Genomic DNA, 21,241 nt, shown 5'->3' on the forward strand with positions numbered 1-21,241 from the left:
TTGCTAGTATGAACAGTTCTGCTAAGACACACTCTTGTACATGTCTTCTGCGGCACACATGGAGAATTTCTCTGTGGTATATGCTTAGAGAGACATGGCTAGAGTACAGGGCATACATCTCCACTCTATAAAAGCAAATTTTCCCCAAGGTGGTTGGATCAGTTTACATTCCACTAACTATAAGCAGAGAATAATCTTATTGCTCATCATCCTTGACAAAGCTTATTAGAATCATATTTAATTTGGGGGTTCAGTTTAATGGATATAACAAGGTATTAGTTATTATGCATTCACTTTATTTTTTGAATATCTTGTAAAATATTTATTAACTGTATTTCTGTGAAGTAAATAATCATTTTTTTTGCTCATTTTTCTTAATGAGTTGCTGTCTTTTTAAAAATTGTATCAGTTTTTTTGTTGACCATATATATTGATTTTTCTCCCAGTGTGTAAATTGTCTTTTTTATTTCTTTGCACTATCTTTTGATTAGATCATTTAAAATTTATATGATTACATGTCTTTTTTTATGGGTTTCCCTGGTGTCTCAGATTGTAAAAATCTGCCCACAGTGCAGGAGACCTGGGTTTGATCCCTGGGTCGGGAAGATTCTCTGGAGAAGGACGTGACAGTCCACTCCAGTATTCTTGCCTGGAGAATCCCATGGACAGAGGAGCCTGACAGGCTACTGTCTATGGAGTTGCAAAGAGTCGAACATGACTGAGTGATCTCTTTGTTTATAGTTTGTTCCAAATTATTATCAAGGGTATACCAAAATAACTCATTGTTTTTGTCCCTAAGACCATAAAAATGTTCGTCTGTATCTTCTTTAAAAAAATTTTATAGTCTGCTTTTTCAATACAAGTTATAAATCTCACTGGAATTCATTTTGGGGTATGATGTGAAATAAGGTTTCATTTTAATTTCTATATAGAGAACCAGTTATCTAGACCATGTAATTAAGTCTGCGTTCTACTGCCAGCTCCATCATACAATCTCATTTTTATAATCTCATTTCATAAGTACCGTGTTCTTTTTGTGTATTCCTATACTGGTGCTACAGCATCTTTTTATCATTTAGCTGTTGTCTTTGGTTGTTAGTAACAGAGAACATAAACAACAGTCCTTTAAATAATATACAGGATTACTTTTTGAGAGAAGAACAGAAAGGCGGGGGGTGTTCCAAGTCAGAGCTTGAGGGTGCAGTATCTTCCTGCCCACTGAGTTACTTGCCCCACACTAAATCCAGTTGGGGGTGGAGGCCAGTCCTTCCATAGCAGGCCCAGAAGGAAATGGTGCTGAGATAACCCATGGAACACAGTGCCCCTCACTAACATATCTGAGATAGGTTTTTCTTTTCTCTGCATACTGCTCACCTCTGAGGGGACAAGGGACCGAGTGTTTCCCTGACCCCCAAGCTAGTGATGGAGGCTAGGCAGGACCCTGCAGTTGTGGCCCCTGGTGCCACACTGACCATTCATCCCAGATGTGACTGAGGAGGCCCTGGAGACTGTTCATCTATCTAGACAGCAATGTCTACACGTGTGCAATTGGGCTGTTGCCACCCTGGACAAAGCCTAAGAGGCCATAGGCCTTTGAATGGAAGATGGTAAGTTTTGTGAAAATGCAATTTTATCGGTCCTGCTTTATTTCCAGCCAGGCAGAGCTTTGCTAGCAAGTAGAGACGACTGAGCTATGCAGGCCATAGGCATCTGGACAGGTTTCCATAAACAACAGTACTTTAAATGAAATACAATATTATTTTTTAAGAGAAGAACAGAAAGAGGTAGCCCAGGTGTCATATGGAATCTTGTCTCCCTCAGTTTTTCTGCTCCCTCCCCTTAGTACATGGCCTTCATCTTGAAGATTATATCAAGGTACAAAATATTTATCAGAGTCACAGTTATGGTATCTGTGTTCTTAAGCAGAAGAGGAAGGAAATTAAAAATACAAAAGTTTTCTGCATAGTGTTCTTGAGTATTCCACTGAACAACTTCTGCTTACATTTCACTGACCATCATTAGCTGCAAGGAGACGGGAAATACACTAGCTAGTGTTAGATTTTCAACTCACACATACACAATTTGTTGGGTTTCTGTTCGACTTGCACATAATGATAAGGGTCTGATGCTAAATTTCATATATGTTCCTCTGAAACTATTTTATTTTACCCTTTTCCTTGGAAAACAGCTTTTTGTTAGATACATACTTTTAGATTGGCAGCTGTATTTTTCTCCCAGCATTTTTTATTTATTATACTGCTCTCTTTTGGCTCATACTGTGATTGGCATAGACCTACGGTTTTCAAAGAATGATCCCCAGACCAGTAAGCATCAACCTTACTAGCGGACTTATTAGAAATAAAGTTTCAGACTCTACTCCAGAGCTACTTATTCAGAAACTGGGAATGGATTCCCGTAATCCGTGTTCCAACAAGCTCTCCAGGTTACTTCCTGGTGACTGTACTAGACTAATCAGACTCATCTTCTGAGCTTAGAAAGAGGGACTGAGCATATGACTGCCTACAGAGTTAACAAAATTTGTATTCATGTGGCTGAGAAAGATGGTGAGAACAGTTAGCTATTGGATAGACATCTGCAGTGTTACCCACGTGTTGAATGGAGATGTTTTATTACGAAAGATGGAGAACTCACATTCATTTCTAAGTGTTAGACACTTTGTATTTCAGTTATTTCAAATGAGATAGAATGATGTTGCTCTGTTTTAGAAATAAGATAATAGAGCAGACCTTTAAGACAACTTTAGAAATAAGGTTCAAATAATTTATTAAACTTAGCCCAGATTATATAACCTAGAGTGTAGATTTGAACCTATGGAGTATGATACATATTCCATGTACTTTTCACTATACAACTAAGCAGCATGTAACAGTGTAGTTATTCTCATGGTAAGTAAGTGTTTTAACATTTTTTTTTACTATCACATTCAAATACTTAATCTTATTAATCCTTCTCTTTATGAAATTTTTCAAAATGTTTAAATATTCTTAAATGTCTCATATACACAAATTCTAGACCTTTTTCATTATCTACTTATATTGTAGGCTAATTGTGATCTCAGACGGCAGATAGATGAGCAACAAAAGCTACTTGAAAAATACAAAGAGCGATTAAATAAGTGCATATCAATGAGCAAGAAACTGCTTATTGAAAAGGTGAGTTCCCTGGCAGTCCAGTGATTAAGACTTCACCTTCCAATGCAAGAGTGTGGGTTTGATCCTGGTTGGGAAGCTAAGATCCTCACATACCCCACATGCCTCGTGGTCAAAAAACCAAAAGGTAAAACAGAAATGGTATTGTAACAAATTCAGTAAAGGCTTAAAAAAAGTCCATGTCAAAAAAAAAAAGTTCAATAAATTTTCCCTCTCCTTTCACTAGTCCTATGTTTTTAAAATTTAAATGAATAAAGTTGAATGATGATTTCCCCCCCCTTTTTTTTCAGAGTACACAAGAAAAACTGTCAAGCCGAGAGAAGAGCATGCAAGACAGATTACGCCTTGGGCATTTCACAACAGTTAGACATGGTGCTTCATTTACTGAACAATGGACAGATGGTTTTGCATTTCAGAATCTTGTAAAGTTAGTCACTCTTACATTTTGAAAGATTTAGTATTCCTTTGGGTGTTTGTTATTTTCAAAGATTATAGATTTGAAATTATGTTCTATATCTACTCCTCACTACTCTTTGAAATCATAGAACTTAATACATTTGAAAGGAACATAAAAGAGGCATTATAGTTTTAGCTTTAGCACACTCCTTGATTAGTTAGTATTCATCTGTATAGTATGATGTATTATTTTAAATATGACTTTCCAAAACATAAACTGACCTAGCTTTTGTAGGTCAGTTGAGAGGGAAATTGTTAAAACTTTTAACTTTAATTGCAAGATTTGTATCTGTGTATCTTGGGGGTTTTCTGCTTAGTTTTTTGGGTTTTTTTCCCTCCCCTCTCCCATTCTTCAGTCCTTCCTTTGGCATTTGTCTGCTCATTATTCTTGTGGGAAAGAGAGACATGTTTTCTCTCCAGTGTCAAACATAACAACTCAAAAGTCAGTTGAACTGAACATGTATGTGGCTTTAGCACTTCTGAGGTAAACTTTAAAATGGAGAAATCCATTTTCTCAAGTTGGTGGTAGGAAAGGGTAGGTTGACTATTTCTGTGTTAAGGAGCCAGGATCTATTGCTGCCCCTACCCCTCTTTTTTGCTGGAAAACATAAAAACCTGCAAAGCAAGAGTAGTGCCAGCATCTAAATCAGCTTTCCCAGAGTCAGTCCAGTTAAATGGAGAATGTAGGCAAAGCTTTATTTCACATAGTATCACATAAACATTGCTGTTTCAAACATTGGTTCCTAGGACTTAAGTATAGAATGGTCTTGTACCTATCTCGGTTGATTTACCCAGCTTGTGTTCAACAGAACTGTTTCTGGGTGTTACGTATTGAAGGACAGTGTCTTTGTGATGGTAGGAAGTTTGGATTTTAATTCTGTTGATAAAAGGGAGCTGTTAAAGTTTTATATAGTGTGTGGGGTCAAATTTGAGTTTTTGAAAGATAACTGATAGTAATGTGGGAATAATACTTAAAAGAACATAAATTGTTGACGATTTAGATGGAGAAGCATCCAAATGAAAGGTGATTAGGCTTGAGCTAAAATATTAACAGTAGAAGTAGAAAGTAAGAGAGTTGAGATACAACTTAAAAATTTTTAGTGTTTTTCTGAGCTGCTAAACCCAGATCTACAGTTGTCCTGGTAATGAATAAAAGAAGGTTACATAGTATAAGATTAAATATAAACTAAAATACAAATGCTGCCAATTGTTAAAATTTCTCCATTAAGCTGTCAGAGAGTAAAATTGGAGCTTATGGATTGGTGAATGTGTGGAGATCTGGGAAGGTTATCAGGCTCAGAGAGGGTATGGAAGCTCCGTGTCTCTTCCCCCATACCTCGCCCTGTGCAGCTCTTCCATCTGGCGGCGACTGCTGCTGCTGCTAAGTTGCTTCAGTCGTGGCCGACTCTGTGCGACCCCATAGACGGCAGCCCACCAGGCTCCTCCGTCCCTGGAACTCTCCAGGCAAGAATCCTGGAGTGGGTTGCCATTTCCCGAAAGTGAAGTCGCTCAGTTGTGTCTGACTCTTAGCGACCCCATGGACTGCAGCCTACCAGGCTCCTCCATCCGTGGAATTTTCCGGCAAGAGTACTGGAGCTGTTTCTGAGCTATATCCTTTTATAATAAAGCAATAACCCAGTTTTAAGAAATTGCTTGTATATTTTTCTTACTAATAAGCATTTACTGAGGGCCTACTGTATGTTGTTACATATATATTTAGTATCAAACGGTTAATCAGTGTATATTTTTTAAGCTGTGATATAACCCAAAATAGTTGGAGGATAAGAAGAGAAATAAAAATTAGTAATATTAAATTAATAATCTCTAAACTGTATGGTCATTACTGAATAATCAGTCACTATATATATATGTGTGTGTGTATATGTATATATCCATTAGAGTAATTCTTTCATTATTTCAGTAGGATTATTGCTGCTTATTTTTATTAATCTTGATTGTACCCTAAACTAGCTTTAAAACTAATTTTTTAAATAAACTGAAATTATTCCTACTTCCAGTAGAAAACTGGATTAAAGTCACATTCTAACCTTGCTCTTCTTGAGACTTTTCTCCAACATTTTGCTCTTTTACTTGGGTGCTCCTTCATTCCTTCCCTTCTTTCCTGTTCTGCACTGCCTTAACTGGGATCATGGGACTCTGAAACATGTGTAAAACAAGTCTTTGTCGGTAGAGTGGAAGTTCTCTAGTCCTGGTCTGAATAGGGGTGAAGGAATGAGGAACTGAAATTTTTGACTTATTCTAAATCTGAGTACCATCACCATGGAGGTTATGTGTTTTGGGTTTTTTTTTTTTTTTTACATTAAAATAATTATACACTGTGACAAAGTGGGATTTATTCCTGGTTTGAGAATGGGTCAGCAGAAAAAATCAGTGTGATATGTCACCTAATACAATGAAGGAAAACAAAATCATCTCGATACAATTAAAGAATTAGACAAAATTCCACATCCTGTCACAATCACCGTTTAGTTTTTAAAAAATTTTTCCTAGTGTGGTAAGGTGACCTAAGAGGGAAGATAATTATATTAGAACAGGCTTAAGATGTTGTATGAGAGGATGGTTTTTAAAAGCTTCAATTGGAAACAGTAATACTTTTAGTTAAATTAGTTGCCCATTTTTCAATGCCATCTAAATTTTTCTTGGTGTTTTCTCTCTTTAAAGTGTCAAAATTCCTTCTTTCTTCCTAAATTTCTAAGGTCAGTTTTTGTTTCATTTCAATATACCACTTAGCCTTCCCTGAAATTTAACAGATACATTTAGAAAATAACACTTTATTAATAAATTCACATTTGTCTTTTATAAGTTTTTCTTTAAACAGTGGTGAGATGAATGTATAAAACCTCCTTAATTCTGTTATTTCTTTTTTTCAATAGTTGATTTATTTTATTCAAGAAATATTTATTGAATGCCTAGCATGTGCCAGTCACTATGCTGGGCACTTAGGGTACAATAGGGTATAAAATAATTGTCTTCTCATGGAGTGATTTAGTCTAACCACACATATTGAGATCAAGTGTCCATAGATATATGTGTTAGAAAAGAGAAGATGGGGAGCTACAAGGTACTGTGAAGTTATATGTGGCAACACATCTTTCTCATCCAGGGGGTTTAGGGAAGACCTCATTTAAAAATGTATGTTCCCAATGAGAAAAGGACAGTGAGAAGGTGTTGGTTAACAAGAGTGGGACCATAACGTTACATGTTTATATTATGTGATTTTTCATGTTTACTAATGTATTTTCATGTTTTAAATGTGAAAAGTAAAGGAAGGTTAATTTTTTTCCACATTTATTTTTATGTAGGCAACAAGAATGGGTGAATCAGCAAAGGGAAGATATTGAAAGGCAAAGGAAACTTCTAGCCAAACGCAAACCTCCCACAGCTAATAATTCTCAGGCACCCTCTACCAATTCTGAATCAAAACAAAGGAAAAACAAAGCAGTCAATGGAGCAGAAAATGATCCCTTCGTTAGACCAAATTTGCCACAACTGTAAGTTTGCATTTTTAATTTCTTTTTTTTTAAGTGTTGCCAGTGAGCATGAATGTTAGTAGTGGGTGTTATTAATAATTAAATAGTAAAAATCATCATGGCCAGGAAGGAAAACAGTATTGCAAAAATTTACTTCTAAATGAATAATAAGCCTCCAAATCTGAATTCTACCTAAGTGGAGATTTAGTAATCCTGTTTTAAAATGGAGACTTGGGTAGCTAAGAGGAAGCTAGAGTTCACTTTTTCTTCTGTGTCTGTGAATGAAGTAGAGTCACTTGTCAATTTTGATTATTCTAGTTCAGTATTCCTCTTAATGTTCCTTTTTCTGAGAAACTGTTGGCTTAAGTAAGCTGACATATTTTTGTCAACCTATGAAGGCAGCACATTCAGAGGTTATAGGTATTGTTTTTCCCCTTCCTGCTTTAGTTTCTAGATTTCCTGCTTTAATGGTGAACTACTTTTTATAATTCAGAAGTTGGAGACATTTAAAAAATAATTATATGCTTATCATAGGAAATTTGAAAAATATGAAAAAACAATAAAACAGTAAAGACCATGATCCTATCTCACAGAGAACAATTCAGTTCAGTCACTCAGTCGTGTCCAATGCCTTGCGACCCCATGAACCACAGCACGCCAGGCCTCCCTGTCCATCACCAACTCCCAGAGTCAACCCAAACCCTTGTCCATCGAGTTGGTGATGCCATCCAACCATCTCATCCTCTCTTGTCCCCTTCTCCTCCTGCCCTCAATCTTTCCCAGCATCAGGGTCTTTTCCAATGAGTCAGCTCTTCGCATCAGGTGGCCAAAGTATTGGAGTTTCAGTTTCAACATCAGTCCTTCCAATGAACACCAGGACTGATCTCCTTTAGGATAGACTGTTTGGATCTCCTTGCAGTCCATGGGACTCTCAAGAATCTTGTCCAAAACCACAGTTCAAAAGCATCAATTCTTTGGCACTCAGCTTCCTTTATAGTCCAACTCTCACATCCATACATGACCACTGGAAAAAACACCATTGTTATACTTTCTGTATATAGATGCAACCTAATTTATATAGTTTTTCTATTTTATAAGACTTTATATAAGTTTATGTGAGTGGAAAATACATACACACACCCTCTGCTTTATGTTTTAATATGCTTCTCCTTTGTTGAAAGATACTGTTTCATCTGTGCTTTGAAGCCCATCCCCTGCCACATCAGGGACCTCTTCTGTTGATACCTCCTTTATCGTATATCTTCACCCTTGTGCTGTCCACTGGTTCCTTCCTTTTAGGAAACAAAACAAAAAACTCTCTATCAATTAGAAATCTCTCCAGTCTCCATATTGTCATCTTTATAACTAGGTTTCCTGAAAGACTTTCCTTTGCTTATAGTCTCTGCTACCTCACTTTCCATTCTCTCTTTTATTGACTGAAATTGTTCTTTTAAAGATTATGTCCTTGATACTAAATGCCACAGACATTTGAGTCTTTAACTTGGCAACATTGGATATTGTTGACTACTTATTTTTTCTGGAAAGACACTTTCTTGCCATAGTTTTTGATAACCTTTTTTTCTGATTTTCATTTTAACTTAATCTGACTACATCTTTTAAGTCTCTTCTGTGGACATCATTTACATTATCAATTTGTAAAGCATAGGATTTTTAAGGCTCTGTCCTAGGCCATCTTACCACTTGCTCTGTGTATTCTCCATGAGTATTAGCTACTCCTAGGGTTTCAGTTGCCCTGTTTATGCTGCTGACACCTAAACTTCTGTTTCCAGCCTACTTTTCTCTCTTGAGTGTCAAATGTTTATATCTCAGTCTTGAATGTCATATCCTTGCTTAATTGGTATTGGTACTTAAATGCCTCACAAGTGCCTCTAATGGCAGCCTATTCAAAACTGTATTTACTAAACACACAAAACAAAAATGGTATTTATTATTATCTTTCCCATTTCTGTCCTCCCCAACCCCCTTTTTCCCCCCCTCTCTTTTTCTCTTTTCTCTCTATGCACACACACACACACACTCCTTGCCTCCTCCTGTTTTCTTAGTTAGTAAATGGTACCACCATCCTCTCAATTCCACATACCAGAATTTTGGTTGTTACAGGTTTTAAATCAGGATTCCATTTATTTTTCTTAATCCATTTTTATTATCTTTTAGTTAATAAATAAGTGGTGATAATCTTATATTTTAAAGTCCAAAATGTGCTTCCATCTTTTAAGTCCTTCCTGATTTGGGCAAGGACGGGGAGGGGGTGGTTGTGACTTGCAATTAAATCCTTTGGCTATTGATATTTTAAAAAAATAACATGACTTCATTTTCAAAGATGGGTAAATTTGTTGCTTTTAAAAGAGTGGATGGATAGGTGAGCAATTATACAGAAGGTGGTGTGTAAGCTTAATTCCACCCCATAGACATCCAGTCTTCACTCAAATGTGTCCACTGCCATTTCTCACTTGGGTTCTTTCTTCCCACCCCTACCCACTCTGACATCTTTCAACTTTGGTCTAGGTCATCTTATAGTCAGAGTCCTTTTTTTTCCAAAATAAAAATACAATCCTTTCTTTTTCTTCCCTGTAAACCTAACATAATTCTACATTGCTTGGATAATATAGTCCAGAAAGTACTTTTGACCTGGCAGCTTCTGACCTCTCTTGCCTCATCTTTTATCATTGACCAGTGCCTCCCATTCACCACCAACTTTTAAACTCCAGCCCATTGTCATAATTTCTGTTCATCTTTTAAATCCCATACTAAATATTGATTCCTCTTGAAAGCTTCTCCTTGACCCTTGAAGGATAGGACTCAGTTATCACTTGAGGTATTCAGTGATAACCTGATACTCATACCTCTGTATTCAGTCACAGCATCATCATCCACTCAGTTAATGACACTGGAAACATCCTAGATGTTTGCCTTTTCCTTGTTCTCTGTGTCTGTTTACATAACGTTTTTGTATCTTGTCCATCTTCACTACCACTATCTTACTGTACGACTGCTGCTCTCTCTCTTTTTTAACATCAGTTACTGTTTCTTACCTTTCACCTGATGTCTTTTTCATGTCTAACCTCCTTCACTAGCGTTTAAGATAAAATTCACTCTCATGAAGACCCTTTATAGGCCTTCTGATTTCTCTCCTTCTCCAGTGTCTTCCTTAGGCATCTGCATTAAATTCTTTCAGTGCTTTAAATGGACTCTGCTTTACTTGTTTCTGCACCTTTGTATATCTTGTTCTTTGCCTTTCTTTACCTGTTCCATTTTCTATTTATCCTTTATGATTTGCCTTGTATGTCAGTTCCAGTAGTAAATCCTTTTTGACCTTTTTTCTTCCTAGTTTCTTCCCCATTTCCCCTCGAGTTAGGTACCTTTTGTACCTGCGCCTGTCAGTATTGGAGCTCTTATCTCTCCATCTTCTCTCTATGCCCCCAGTATCTAGTACAGTGCCTGGCATATAGAAAATGGTCAGTAAATACTAAATTATAGTACATAAGCATATGATTGAATTTCATTTTCTCCTTCTCAAAAGACCATTTTTCTAGTTTGCCACAGGTGTTTTGCTTCTCTAGCTCTAACAGTAGTTTATTAGTCGTAGATTATCTCACTTCCATCTCAGTTAATTGCATATGTTGACTTAGAACTAACTCTGAAGTTATACTGCTGTGTTCTTAGAGTGGCAGATGAAGTAATACAACATAGCAGTTGTATTGCATCCTTACATAAGTACAGATTTAAATAAGGAAAAAAGTGACAGAAACACTTTGATTCATATATATTAATTTGATTTTATCAGCCATGCATTGCAGTAGTCTTCTAAAACTTCTTTTATATCCGTTTGTGCAGAACATCTAGTAAAGTAATTAGAATAGAGGTCATGAATCTTTCATTATTTCTTTATCAAGAAATTAAAGTAGAAAATAGGACTTCCCTGGTAGTCCAGTGGTTAAGAATCCGCCTGCCAATGTTCAGCCTCTAGTCGAGGAAGATTCGACTAAGGGCAGTTAGCCACAGGGCAGCTAAGCCCGTGTGTCACAGCTCCTGAGCCTGTGCACTCTAGAGCCCATGCTCTGCAACAGAGAAGCCACCGCAGTGAGAAGCCTGCACACCACAACTAGAGAGTAGCCCCTGCTCACTGCAGCTAGAGAAAGCCTGCACAGCAACAAAGCCCCAGTGCAGCCAGAAAGTAAGTACTATTAAAGAAGGTTACTGCTGTGTAGTGCTTAGGATTTTAAGCTCTTTAGTCAGATGTGGAATCCAACCTTGACTTTTCCAGTTTTATTTTTTATTTTTTGGTAAACTGTTTTATGTCTTAGAGCCTCCACTTCCTTGTGAAAGTACCTATGTCATAATGTTGAAAAGATGAAATGAGATGAAGCTTATATAGTACTTGCATGGTTCCTGGTTCTTAACTAATTATTTTTTTTAATTTTATTTAATTTTTAAACTTTACATAATTGTATTAGTTTTGCCAAATATCAAAATGAATCCACCACAGGTATACATGTGTTCCCCATCCTGAACCCTCCTCCCTCCTCCCTCCCCATACCATCCCTCTGGGTCGTCCCAGTGCACTAGCCCCAAGCATCCAGTATCGTGCATCGAACCTGGACTGGCATCTCGTTTCATACATGATATTTTACATGTTTCAATGCCATTCTCTCAAATCTTCCCACCCTCTCCCTCTCCCACAGAGTCCATAAGACTGTTCTATACAATACTGTCTCTTTTGCTGTCTCATACACAGGGTTATTGTTTCCATCTTTCTAAATTCCATATATATGCGTTAGTATACTGTATTGGTGTTTTTCCTTCTGGCTTACTTCACTCTGTATAATAGGCTTCAGTTTCATCCACCTCATTAGAACTGATTCAAATGTATTCTTTTTAATGGCTGAGTAATACTCCATTGTGTATATGTACCACAGCTTTCTTATCCATTCATCTGCTGATGGGCATCTAGGTGCTTCCATGTCCTGGCTATTATAAACAGTGCTACGATGAACATTGGGGTACACGTGTCTCTTTCCCTTCTGGTTTCCTCAGTGTGTATGCCTAGCAGTGGGATTGCTGGATCCTAAGGCAGTTCTATTTCCAGTTTTTTAAGGAATCTCCACACTGTTCTCCATAGTGGCTGTACTAGTTTGTATTCCCACCAACAGTGTAAGAGGGTTCCCTTTTCTCCACACCCTCTCCAGCATTTATTATTTGTAGACTTTTGGATCGCAGCCATTCTGACTGGTGTGAAATGGTACCTCATTGTGGTTTTGATTTGCATTTCTCTGATAGTGAGTGATGTTGAGCATCTTTTCATGTGTTTGTTAGCCATCTGTATGTCTGCTTTGGAGAAATGTCTATTTAGTTCTTTGGCCCATTTTTTGATTGGGTCATTTATTTTTCTGGAGTTGAGCTGTAGGAGTTGCTTGTATATTTTTGAGATTAGTTGTTTGTCAGTTGCTTCATTTGCTATTATTTTCTCCCATTCTGAAGGCTGTCTTTTCACCTTGCTAATAGTTTCCTTTGTTGTGCAGAAGCTTTTAAGTTTAATTCGGTCCCATTTGTTTATTTTTGCTTTTATTTCCAATATTCTGGGAGGTGGGTCATAGAGGATCCTGCTGTGATGTATGTCAGAGAGTGTTTTGCCTATGTTCTCCTCTAGGAGTTTTATAGTTTCTGGTCTTACATTTAGATCTTTAATCCATTTTGAGTTTATTTTTGTGTATGGTGTTAGAAAGTGTTCTAGTTTCATTCTTTTACAAGTGGTTGACCAGATTTCCCAGCACCACTTGTTAAAGAGATTGTCTTTAATCCATTGTATATTCTTGCCTCCTTTGTCAAAGATAAGGTGTCCATATGTGCGTGGATTTATCTCTGGGCTTTCTGTTTTGTTCCATTGATCTATATTTCTGTCTTTGTGCCAGTACCATACTGTCTTGATAACTGTGGCTTTGTAATAGAACCTGAAGTCAGGTAGGTTGATTCCTCCAGTTCCATTCTTCTTTCTCAGGATCGCTTTGGCTATTCGAGGTTTTTTGTATTTCCGTACAAATTGTGAAATTATTTGTTCTAGCTCTGTGAAGAATACTGTTGGTAGCTTGATAGGGATTGCATTGAATCTATAAATTGCTTTGGGTAGTATACTCATTTTCACTATATTGATTCTTCCAATCCATGAACATGGTATATTTCTCCATCTATTAGTGTCCTCTTTGATTTCTTTCACCCGTGTTTTATAGTTTTCTATATATAGGTCTTTAGTTTCTTTAGGTAGATATATTCCCAAGTATTTTATTCTTTCCGTTGCAATGGTGAATGGAATTGTTTCCTTAATTTCTCTTTCTGTTTTCTCATTATTAGTGTATAGGAATGCAAGGGATTTCTGTGTGTTGATTTTATATCCTGCAACTTTACTATAGTCATTGATTAGTTCTAGTAATTTTCTGGTGGAGTCTTTAGGTTTTCTATGTAGAGGATCATGTCATCTGCAAATAGTGAGAGTTTGACTTCTTCTTTTCCAATTTGGATTCCTTTTATTTCTTTTTCTGCTCTGATTGCTGTAGCCAAAACTTCCAAAACTATGTTGAATAGTAATGGTGAAAGTGGGCACCCTTGTCTTGTTCCTGACTTTAGAGGAAATGCTTTCAATTTTTCACCATTGAGGATAATGTTTGCTGTGGGTTTGTCATATATAGCTTTTATTATGTTGAGGTATGTTCCTTCTATTCCTGCTTTCTGGAGAGTTTTTATCATAAATGGGTGTTGAATTTTGTCAAAGGCTTTCTCTGCATCTATTGAGATAATCATATGGTTTTTATTTTTCAATTTGTTAATGTGGTGTATTACATTGATTGATTTGCAGATATTGAAGAATCCTTGCATCCCTGGGATAAAGCCCACTTGGTCATGGTGTATGATCTTTTTAATGTGTTGTTGGATTCTGATTGCTAGAATTTTGTTAAGGATTTTTGCATCTATGTTCATCAGTGATATTGGCCTGTAGTTTTCTTTTTTGTGTGGGATCTTTGTCAGGTTTTGGTATTAGGGTGATGGTGGCCTCATAGAATGAGTTTGGAAGTTTACCTTCCTCTGCAATTTTCTGGAAGAGTTTGAGCAGGATAGGTGTTAGCTCTTCTCTAAATTTTTGGTAGAATTCAGCTGTGAAGCCGTCTGGACCTGGGCTTTTGTTTGCTGGAAGATTTTTGATTACAGTTTCAATTTCCATGCTTGTGATGGGTCTGTTAAGATTTTCTATTTCTTCCTGGTTCAGTTTTGGAAAGTTGTACTTTTCTAAGAATTTGTCCATTTCTTCCACGTTGTCCATTTTATTGGCATATAATTGTTGATAGTAGTCTCTTATGATCCTTTGTATTTCTGTGTTGTCTGTTGTGATCTCTCCATTTTCGTTTCTAATTTTATTGATTTGATTTTTCTCCCTTTGTTTCATTGATCCTGGATCTCTGATTTTTACCTCTAGTGAGATCTTTTTGCCTAAGAATACCCTTTAGTAATTTCCTTTTAGTGTGGGTCTATTGGTAGTGATGTCTCTCAGTTTTGGTTGGTCTGAAAATAACTCTTTTGCCTTCATTCTTGAAATATTTTTACTGCTTTTAGGTTGGTGGTTATTTGAAGATAGAATCTTACTGTCTTCTAACTTAAATTACTACTATTGACGAGTCAGATGACTCTGTAGAAAATGATCTTAAATGGAGCAGAAGCAATATTTGGAGATTAGGTAACTGAGAATATTTTAAATAAATGAGCAAGATCAGTCTATAGATTCATGAAGGCCAGAGAATTCCAAGTAGGATGAATAAAAAGAAGTACTCAAACACATCATAATGAAATTTCAGAAAATCAAGGAAAAGAGAAAAAATTCTCAAAAGCGGCCAAACAGGGGGACTTCCAGTGGTTTAGACTCTGCTTCCACTGCAGGGAATGCAGTTTTGATCCCTGGTTAGGTGATTAGGGAACTAAGATCTGACAGGCCATGAGGCACAGCAAAAAAAAAAAAGGGCCACCAAAAGAAAAAAATATTAAATGTAAAAATTAAGGGAAAAAACATTCTAGACAGATGGCAATTGAAAGAAAACCATATTTATAGCAGATACAGTAAAATTTAAACCAAAAAATTATAAGAAATAGTGATTATTTCATAACTATAAAAGTTTAAAATCACCAAAACATACAATAATTCTAAATTTGTATGCATAACAACATGCCCTCAAGATAAAAAATTGACAGTATTTTAAGGATATATGGACATATACACAAATTATAATGGGAGAATTCAACACATACATTTCTTAGTAATAGAACATATAGATAAAAATAAAACAATATAAAATAGAAACACAGCATGAGTATAGAAAATTTCAGTGGGATTGACAGGCTTGACTTAATGAGCATGTTACCCCCTAACATTTATAGAATATATGTTCTTTTTAAAAATGGACTTTTATAAAAATTGACCATGTCGAGTCGTAGAACAGGTCTAAGCAAAGTTCAAAGGATTGAAAGAGTTTTATGTAAGACTGACATTGTTTCTTCCTTTAAATGTTAGATAGGACTCATGGGTGAAACTTAATGGATTGAAATCATATAAAATATGTTCTCTCATCACAGTGGAATTAAACTAGAAATCAGAAACAAAGATAGTGCAAAAGTCTCATCAGAAATGAGAAGATATTTTTAGATGAATGATGGTGAAAGTGCTACATGGCAAAAATTATTGAGGTAAAACTTTTATCAGAGGATGAGCAGAATTAACCAAGAAAAGGAGGAAGAGAAAAATAAGAGCAGAAATTTTGATACAGGAAATAATCATAAAATACAGAGCATCAGCCAGTCCAAAAGGGATGTCTATGGGTTTTATGTGGGTGAGGAAGGACTAATAAAATTGAAAACAAGAAAGAGAGAAAAGAATCATCATCAGGAATGAAAGAAACAATGTTATTATAGAATGTACACATACTTAAAGAAAAAAATATTATAAATGACTTGAATTTAAAATTTTTGTGAAATGGATAAATTTCTAGAAAAATACAAGTTACCAAAATTGACACTAGAACAAACAAAATCAGATAGTTCTGTAACTGTTAAAAAAATTGAATCTATAATTAAAATCTTTGATCATAAAAAACTCAGGTACAGATGATTTCATCTATGAATTCCACTAGCCATTTAAGGAAGAAATAGTGCCAGTCTTTCAAAACCTTTTGAAGAACAGCTAAGGGAGAAATACTTTCAACTTAATTTTAGGCCAGCAGTTGTGGTGTTGAAATTCAAGAAAGACCATACCGGAAAGGAAAGTTATAGCCTAATTTGTCATGGTGTTGTTTAGTGGCTAGTTCAGTTCAGTTCAGTTGTTCATCAGTGTCCGACTCTTTGTGACCCCATGAATCGCAGCATGCCAGGCCTCCCTATCCATCACCAACTCCCAGAGTCTACTCAAACCCATGTCCACTGAGTTGGTGATGCCATCCAACCATCTCATCCTCTGTCGCCCCCTTCCCCTGTCCTCAATCTTTCCGAGCATCATGGTCTTTTCCAGTGAGTCAGCTCTTCTCATCAGCTCTTCTCATCAGTATTGGAGTTTCAGCTTTAGCATCAGTCCTTCCATTGAACACCCAGGACTGATCTCCTTTAGGATGGACTGTTTGGATCTCCTTGCAGTTCAAGGGACTCTCAAGAGTCTTCTCTAAAACCACAGTTCAAAAGCATCAATTCTTTGGCCCTCAGCTTTCTTTATAGTAAAACTCTTACATCTGTACATGACTACTGGAAAAACCATAGCCTTGACTAGATGGATCTTTGTTGGCAAAGCAATGTCTCTGCTTTTTAATATGCTGTCTAGGTTGGTCATAACTTTCCTTACAAGGAGCAAGCGTCTTTTAATTTCATGGCTGCAGTCACCATCTGTAGTGATTTTGGAGCCCCCAAAAATAAAATCAGCCACTGTTTTCCACTGTTTCCCTATCTATTTGCCATGAAGTGATGGGACCAGATGCCATGATCTTAGTTTTCTGTATGTTGAGCTTTAAGGCAACTTTTTCACTCTCCACTTTCACTTTCATCAAGAGGCTCTTTAATTCTTCTTCACTTTCTGCCATAAGGGTGGTGTCATCTGCATATCTTAAGGTTGTTCATATTTCTCCAAGCAATCTTGATTCCAGCATGTGCTTCCTCCAGCCCAGCGTTTCTCATGATGTACTCTGCATATAAATTAAATAAGCAGGGTGACAATATACAGCCTTGACGTACTCCTTTTCCTATTTGCAACCAGTCTGTTGTTCCATGTCCAGTTCTAACTGTTGCTTCCTGACTTGCATATAGGTTTCTCAAGAGGCAAGTCAGGTCTTGTATTCCCATCTCTTTCAGAATTTTCCACAGTTTATTGGGATCCACACAGTCAAGGCTTTGGCATAGTCAATAAAGCAGAAATAGATGTTTTTCTGGAACCCTCTTGCTTTTTCGATGATCCAGCAGATGTTGACAATTTGATGTCTGGTTCCTCTGCCTTTCCTAAAACCAGCTTGAACATCTCGAAGTTCACGGTTCACATATTGCTGAAGCCTAAGTTGTGTCCAACTCTTCTGCAACCCCATGGACTGTAGCCTGCCAAGCTTCTCTGTCCATGGGATTTCCCAGGCAAAAATACTGGAGTGGATTGCCATTTCCTTCTCCAGAGTATCTTACTGACCCAGGAATCGAACCCACACCTCTTGCTTTGGCAGGCAGATCTATTACCACTGAGCTGCCAGGGAAGCCCTATTGATAAATGATAGTCTAATATCATTTATAAAAGTAAATGCAAAAATATTAAATAAAATATTAGCAACCCCACATATAATACATAAAAATGAGAATTTATCAAGACCAGTTTGGATTTATTTTAGGTATGATAGCTTGGTTTAAAATAAGAAAAATCAATGTAATTTTCACATGAAGAGAAAGATTATATGGTTATCTTAATAGATTCCAAAATAAAAAATAATAGGTAAAATTCAGCATCGATCTGTCTAAACTCTTAGCAAGCAACCGATAAAAGATAATTTCCTTAATCTGCAGTATACATCCAGTTTTCTTTAGGCTTGCATGTCTACATGCTGTGTTTATGGGTCACCATGTCCTTGTGTGCCCTGTTTCTTCCTCCTGGCTGCTTTCTGTTGCTTCTGTTAAACCGGTTCAGATATTACCACTTACGTGCCTTTTCCCAGTTTCCTTCCGATAAAAGTTGTTTTTCTTTACACTGTGTACTCATAGCTGTATCATCCAAGATAATCACTGTATTTTAAGGTCAGCTAATTAGTGATATTAATCCCATTTTATCCTTTCTGTTGAGCACATTCATAAGTCCTGAGGATTAAAATGTGGCATTTTTGGAAAGTCATTATTCTACCTACACAGCCTCCCCTCTGACCTAAGATTCACTTCTTTCCCACATGCAAAATTCATTTATCCTATCTGCAAAGTCTTGTCAACCTCATTATAGCCTTAACTCCACGTTAAAAAACCTTACCTAAATCTCATCAACTTAGAGATTCTAAATTCTGTTACCTAAATAAATTATGAGTGAGACTTTTGTATAATCTGCCCTGAAAATAATTCCTCTTAACCTATGAACCTGTGAACATCAAGAGACAAGTTACTACCTCTTTCCAAAATACAGTGATGGGGACAGCCATAGGATAAGAGTTATAGACATTTCCTTTCAAACAGAAAAAGATTAAAGGTGTCACTGATCCTGGCAGTTTCAGAATCCATCCAGGCAAACTCAGGTTTCAAGATCTGGTAATAATTTTTCTGTAGCTTGTGACTTTTCAAGCTTCTGTCCATTTTTTTATAAAGATTTCTTTTTCGTGAAGGTTAGCATGTATTTGCTGCTGAGTAGCTTTACAACCAGTTTCTTGTTTGTAGAGTTTTGACTGTTTGACAGCCTTTCACTTTGTGCTGTCTGTGTCCCTTAAAATCCAAGCTGGCAGTGTTTTTGTTGGTATAAAGTTCTCAAGAATCTTGCGGGTCTCTCATGTGTGACACAAGCATTCATTCCATTAGACAAGGGGCTCCTCCAGGTTTTTTTTTTTTTCCTAGATAATTTTATCACTATTTTTGACTTCTGCTAAGAAGGCTGAAGGGATCTGTGAGTCACACACTTCATCTTTTTAAAGACTGTTTATGTGAGGAATACTCTGGCTTCTCTGGAATATTAGCAAAAGGTTGTTCAACTACACCTTCCGTTTTAAGAGGAGCTTTGACCATGAATCTCAATTTTGGTGTATTTTGCACTCTGAATAAAATCAAAATTTCTTAAACCATTAAATCTTGGTTGGATTAAACCCATTAAATTTTTGGTTGAACATTTCTTATTTCTTACCTTTGATTTATCTTTCCTCACATTTTAGTGTAAACAGTGAGAAGAAAACAGTCCAGACTTTGAACACTGTTTGGAAATCTGCAGAGTTCATTTCTACATACTTGGCTTTCTGTATAACTACAGGATACAGTTTTGCTAAGCTTTCTTCCATTGTAACAAGGATTCCTCCAGTTTTCTATAACATATTTTTAATTTCCTTCGGAGTTTTCACCAGTTGCACCTCTCCTATCTACCAGATGATCCATTCATGACAATTTAGGTGTTCTCTTAAGGCAGTAGGTTTTCCACACTGTGTTCCTTGTGGAATTCCTCGAATCCTCACTTGGCAGAGTTGTTAATATTCATATTTCTGCTAATAGCCTATTCAAGGCAGCCTAAGGTTATTTTAAAATCATGCTCCTCTGAATTCTCCTAGCCTCTTGCTCACTGCCCACTTCCAAGCTCACTGCCCACTTCCAAAGTCACTTGTATATTTTTAGGTATTTGTTATGGAAATATCCCCTTTCTAGGTACCAGGATCTATAGTAATTTCATACTGCTGCTGTAACAAATTGCCACAAATTCAGTGAGTTAAAACAACACAAATTTATTATCTTATATTTTTGGAGATCACAAATCCAAAATGGATCTCACTGGGCTAAAATCAGGGTATTGTCAGGGGTGCATTACTCATGGTGGCTCTAGAAAACAATCCTTGCTTTTTCCAGCTTCTAGAGCCTGTCCACATTCCTTGGTTCATGATCCCCTTCCAACTGCAAGCCAGCAGAAGCAAGTCAAGCCCTTGTCGTGTCATGTCACTGTGATTCCAACACCTTTGCCCATCTCCTCGCATTTTAAGGCTTCTTGTGATTACATTGCGTCCACAAAGGGTAATCCAGAATAAATCCCTATTTTAAAGTAAGCTAATTAACAGCTTTAATTCCATCTGCTACTTTAATTCTCCTTTGCTGTGTAACTTAGCATACTCACATCTCCAGGAATTAGGATGTAGACATCTTTATGAGGCCATTATTCTACACATCATACCAGCACTTGGCATAAGTCATTAGTCCTCTTTTTTTTTTTTTTTTTTTTTGTATATTGAATCCTGGGCTCTTCAGAGGAAACTAGTTTCATCCTTCCCATATTCCCCCATTTCTTTTTCCCAGTGGTACTTAAAAAGAAAAAAAATTAGGTTTAATTTGCATAACATACAGTTAGCCATTGAAAAGCATACGGTTCAGTGGCACTTGGTGCATTCACAGTGCTGTGCAGTGTTGTGCAGCCAAGACCTCCCTTTAGTTTTGGAACATTTTATTCATCCAGAACACCTAATGCCCGTTAATTAATCACTCCCCATTCCTGCCTCCCTGCATCCTCCTGGTAACAAATAATCTCCTTTCTCTATGTATTTGCCTCTTCTGGATAGTGCATTAAAGAGAATCATACAGTAGATGTCTGTCCTTAAGGCAGTACCACACTCTTTTGATAACCATAACTGTATTAATTTTTTAAATAGGAAGTATGAGTCCTTCTTTTTCAATATTGTTTTGTTTATTTGAGGACCCTTGCACATTGCATTTTACTAAAGAATCAGCTTTCCTGTTTCAGCAAAATCGTTGATAATTTTGATCAGGATTATGTTGGGTCTGTGGATCACTTTGGGGAAGAATTGCCCTCTTAACAATAGTGAGTCTGCTAATCTTAAGGACATGAGCACTGATGTTCTTTCATTTAATTAGTATGCTTTCATTTCTTCAGCT

General features: G+C 36.7%; 1 protein-coding gene across 4 annotated transcripts in view; it reads left to right on the plus strand.

The window, feature by feature from the left end:
- The window catches only part of TLK1 (tousled like kinase 1), a 181,767-nt gene that overhangs the window by 126,874 nt on the left and 33,652 nt on the right, over positions 1-21,241 (plus strand). For all 4 annotated transcript variants that reach the window (XM_061435498.1, XM_061435499.1, XM_061435500.1 and 1 more), the window contains 3 exons: positions 3,063-3,173; positions 3,461-3,597; positions 6,950-7,138. In XM_061435498.1, coding sequence (XP_061291482.1) covers positions 3,063-3,173; positions 3,461-3,597; positions 6,950-7,138 — 437 coding nt within the window. The remainder of the gene's footprint in view (positions 1-3,062; positions 3,174-3,460; positions 3,598-6,949; positions 7,139-21,241) is intronic.

Source organism: Bos javanicus, chromosome 2 (assembly GCF_032452875.1).
Source record: "Bos javanicus breed banteng chromosome 2, ARS-OSU_banteng_1.0, whole genome shotgun sequence".
Lineage (NCBI taxonomy): Eukaryota > Metazoa > Chordata > Mammalia > Artiodactyla > Bovidae > Bos > Bos javanicus.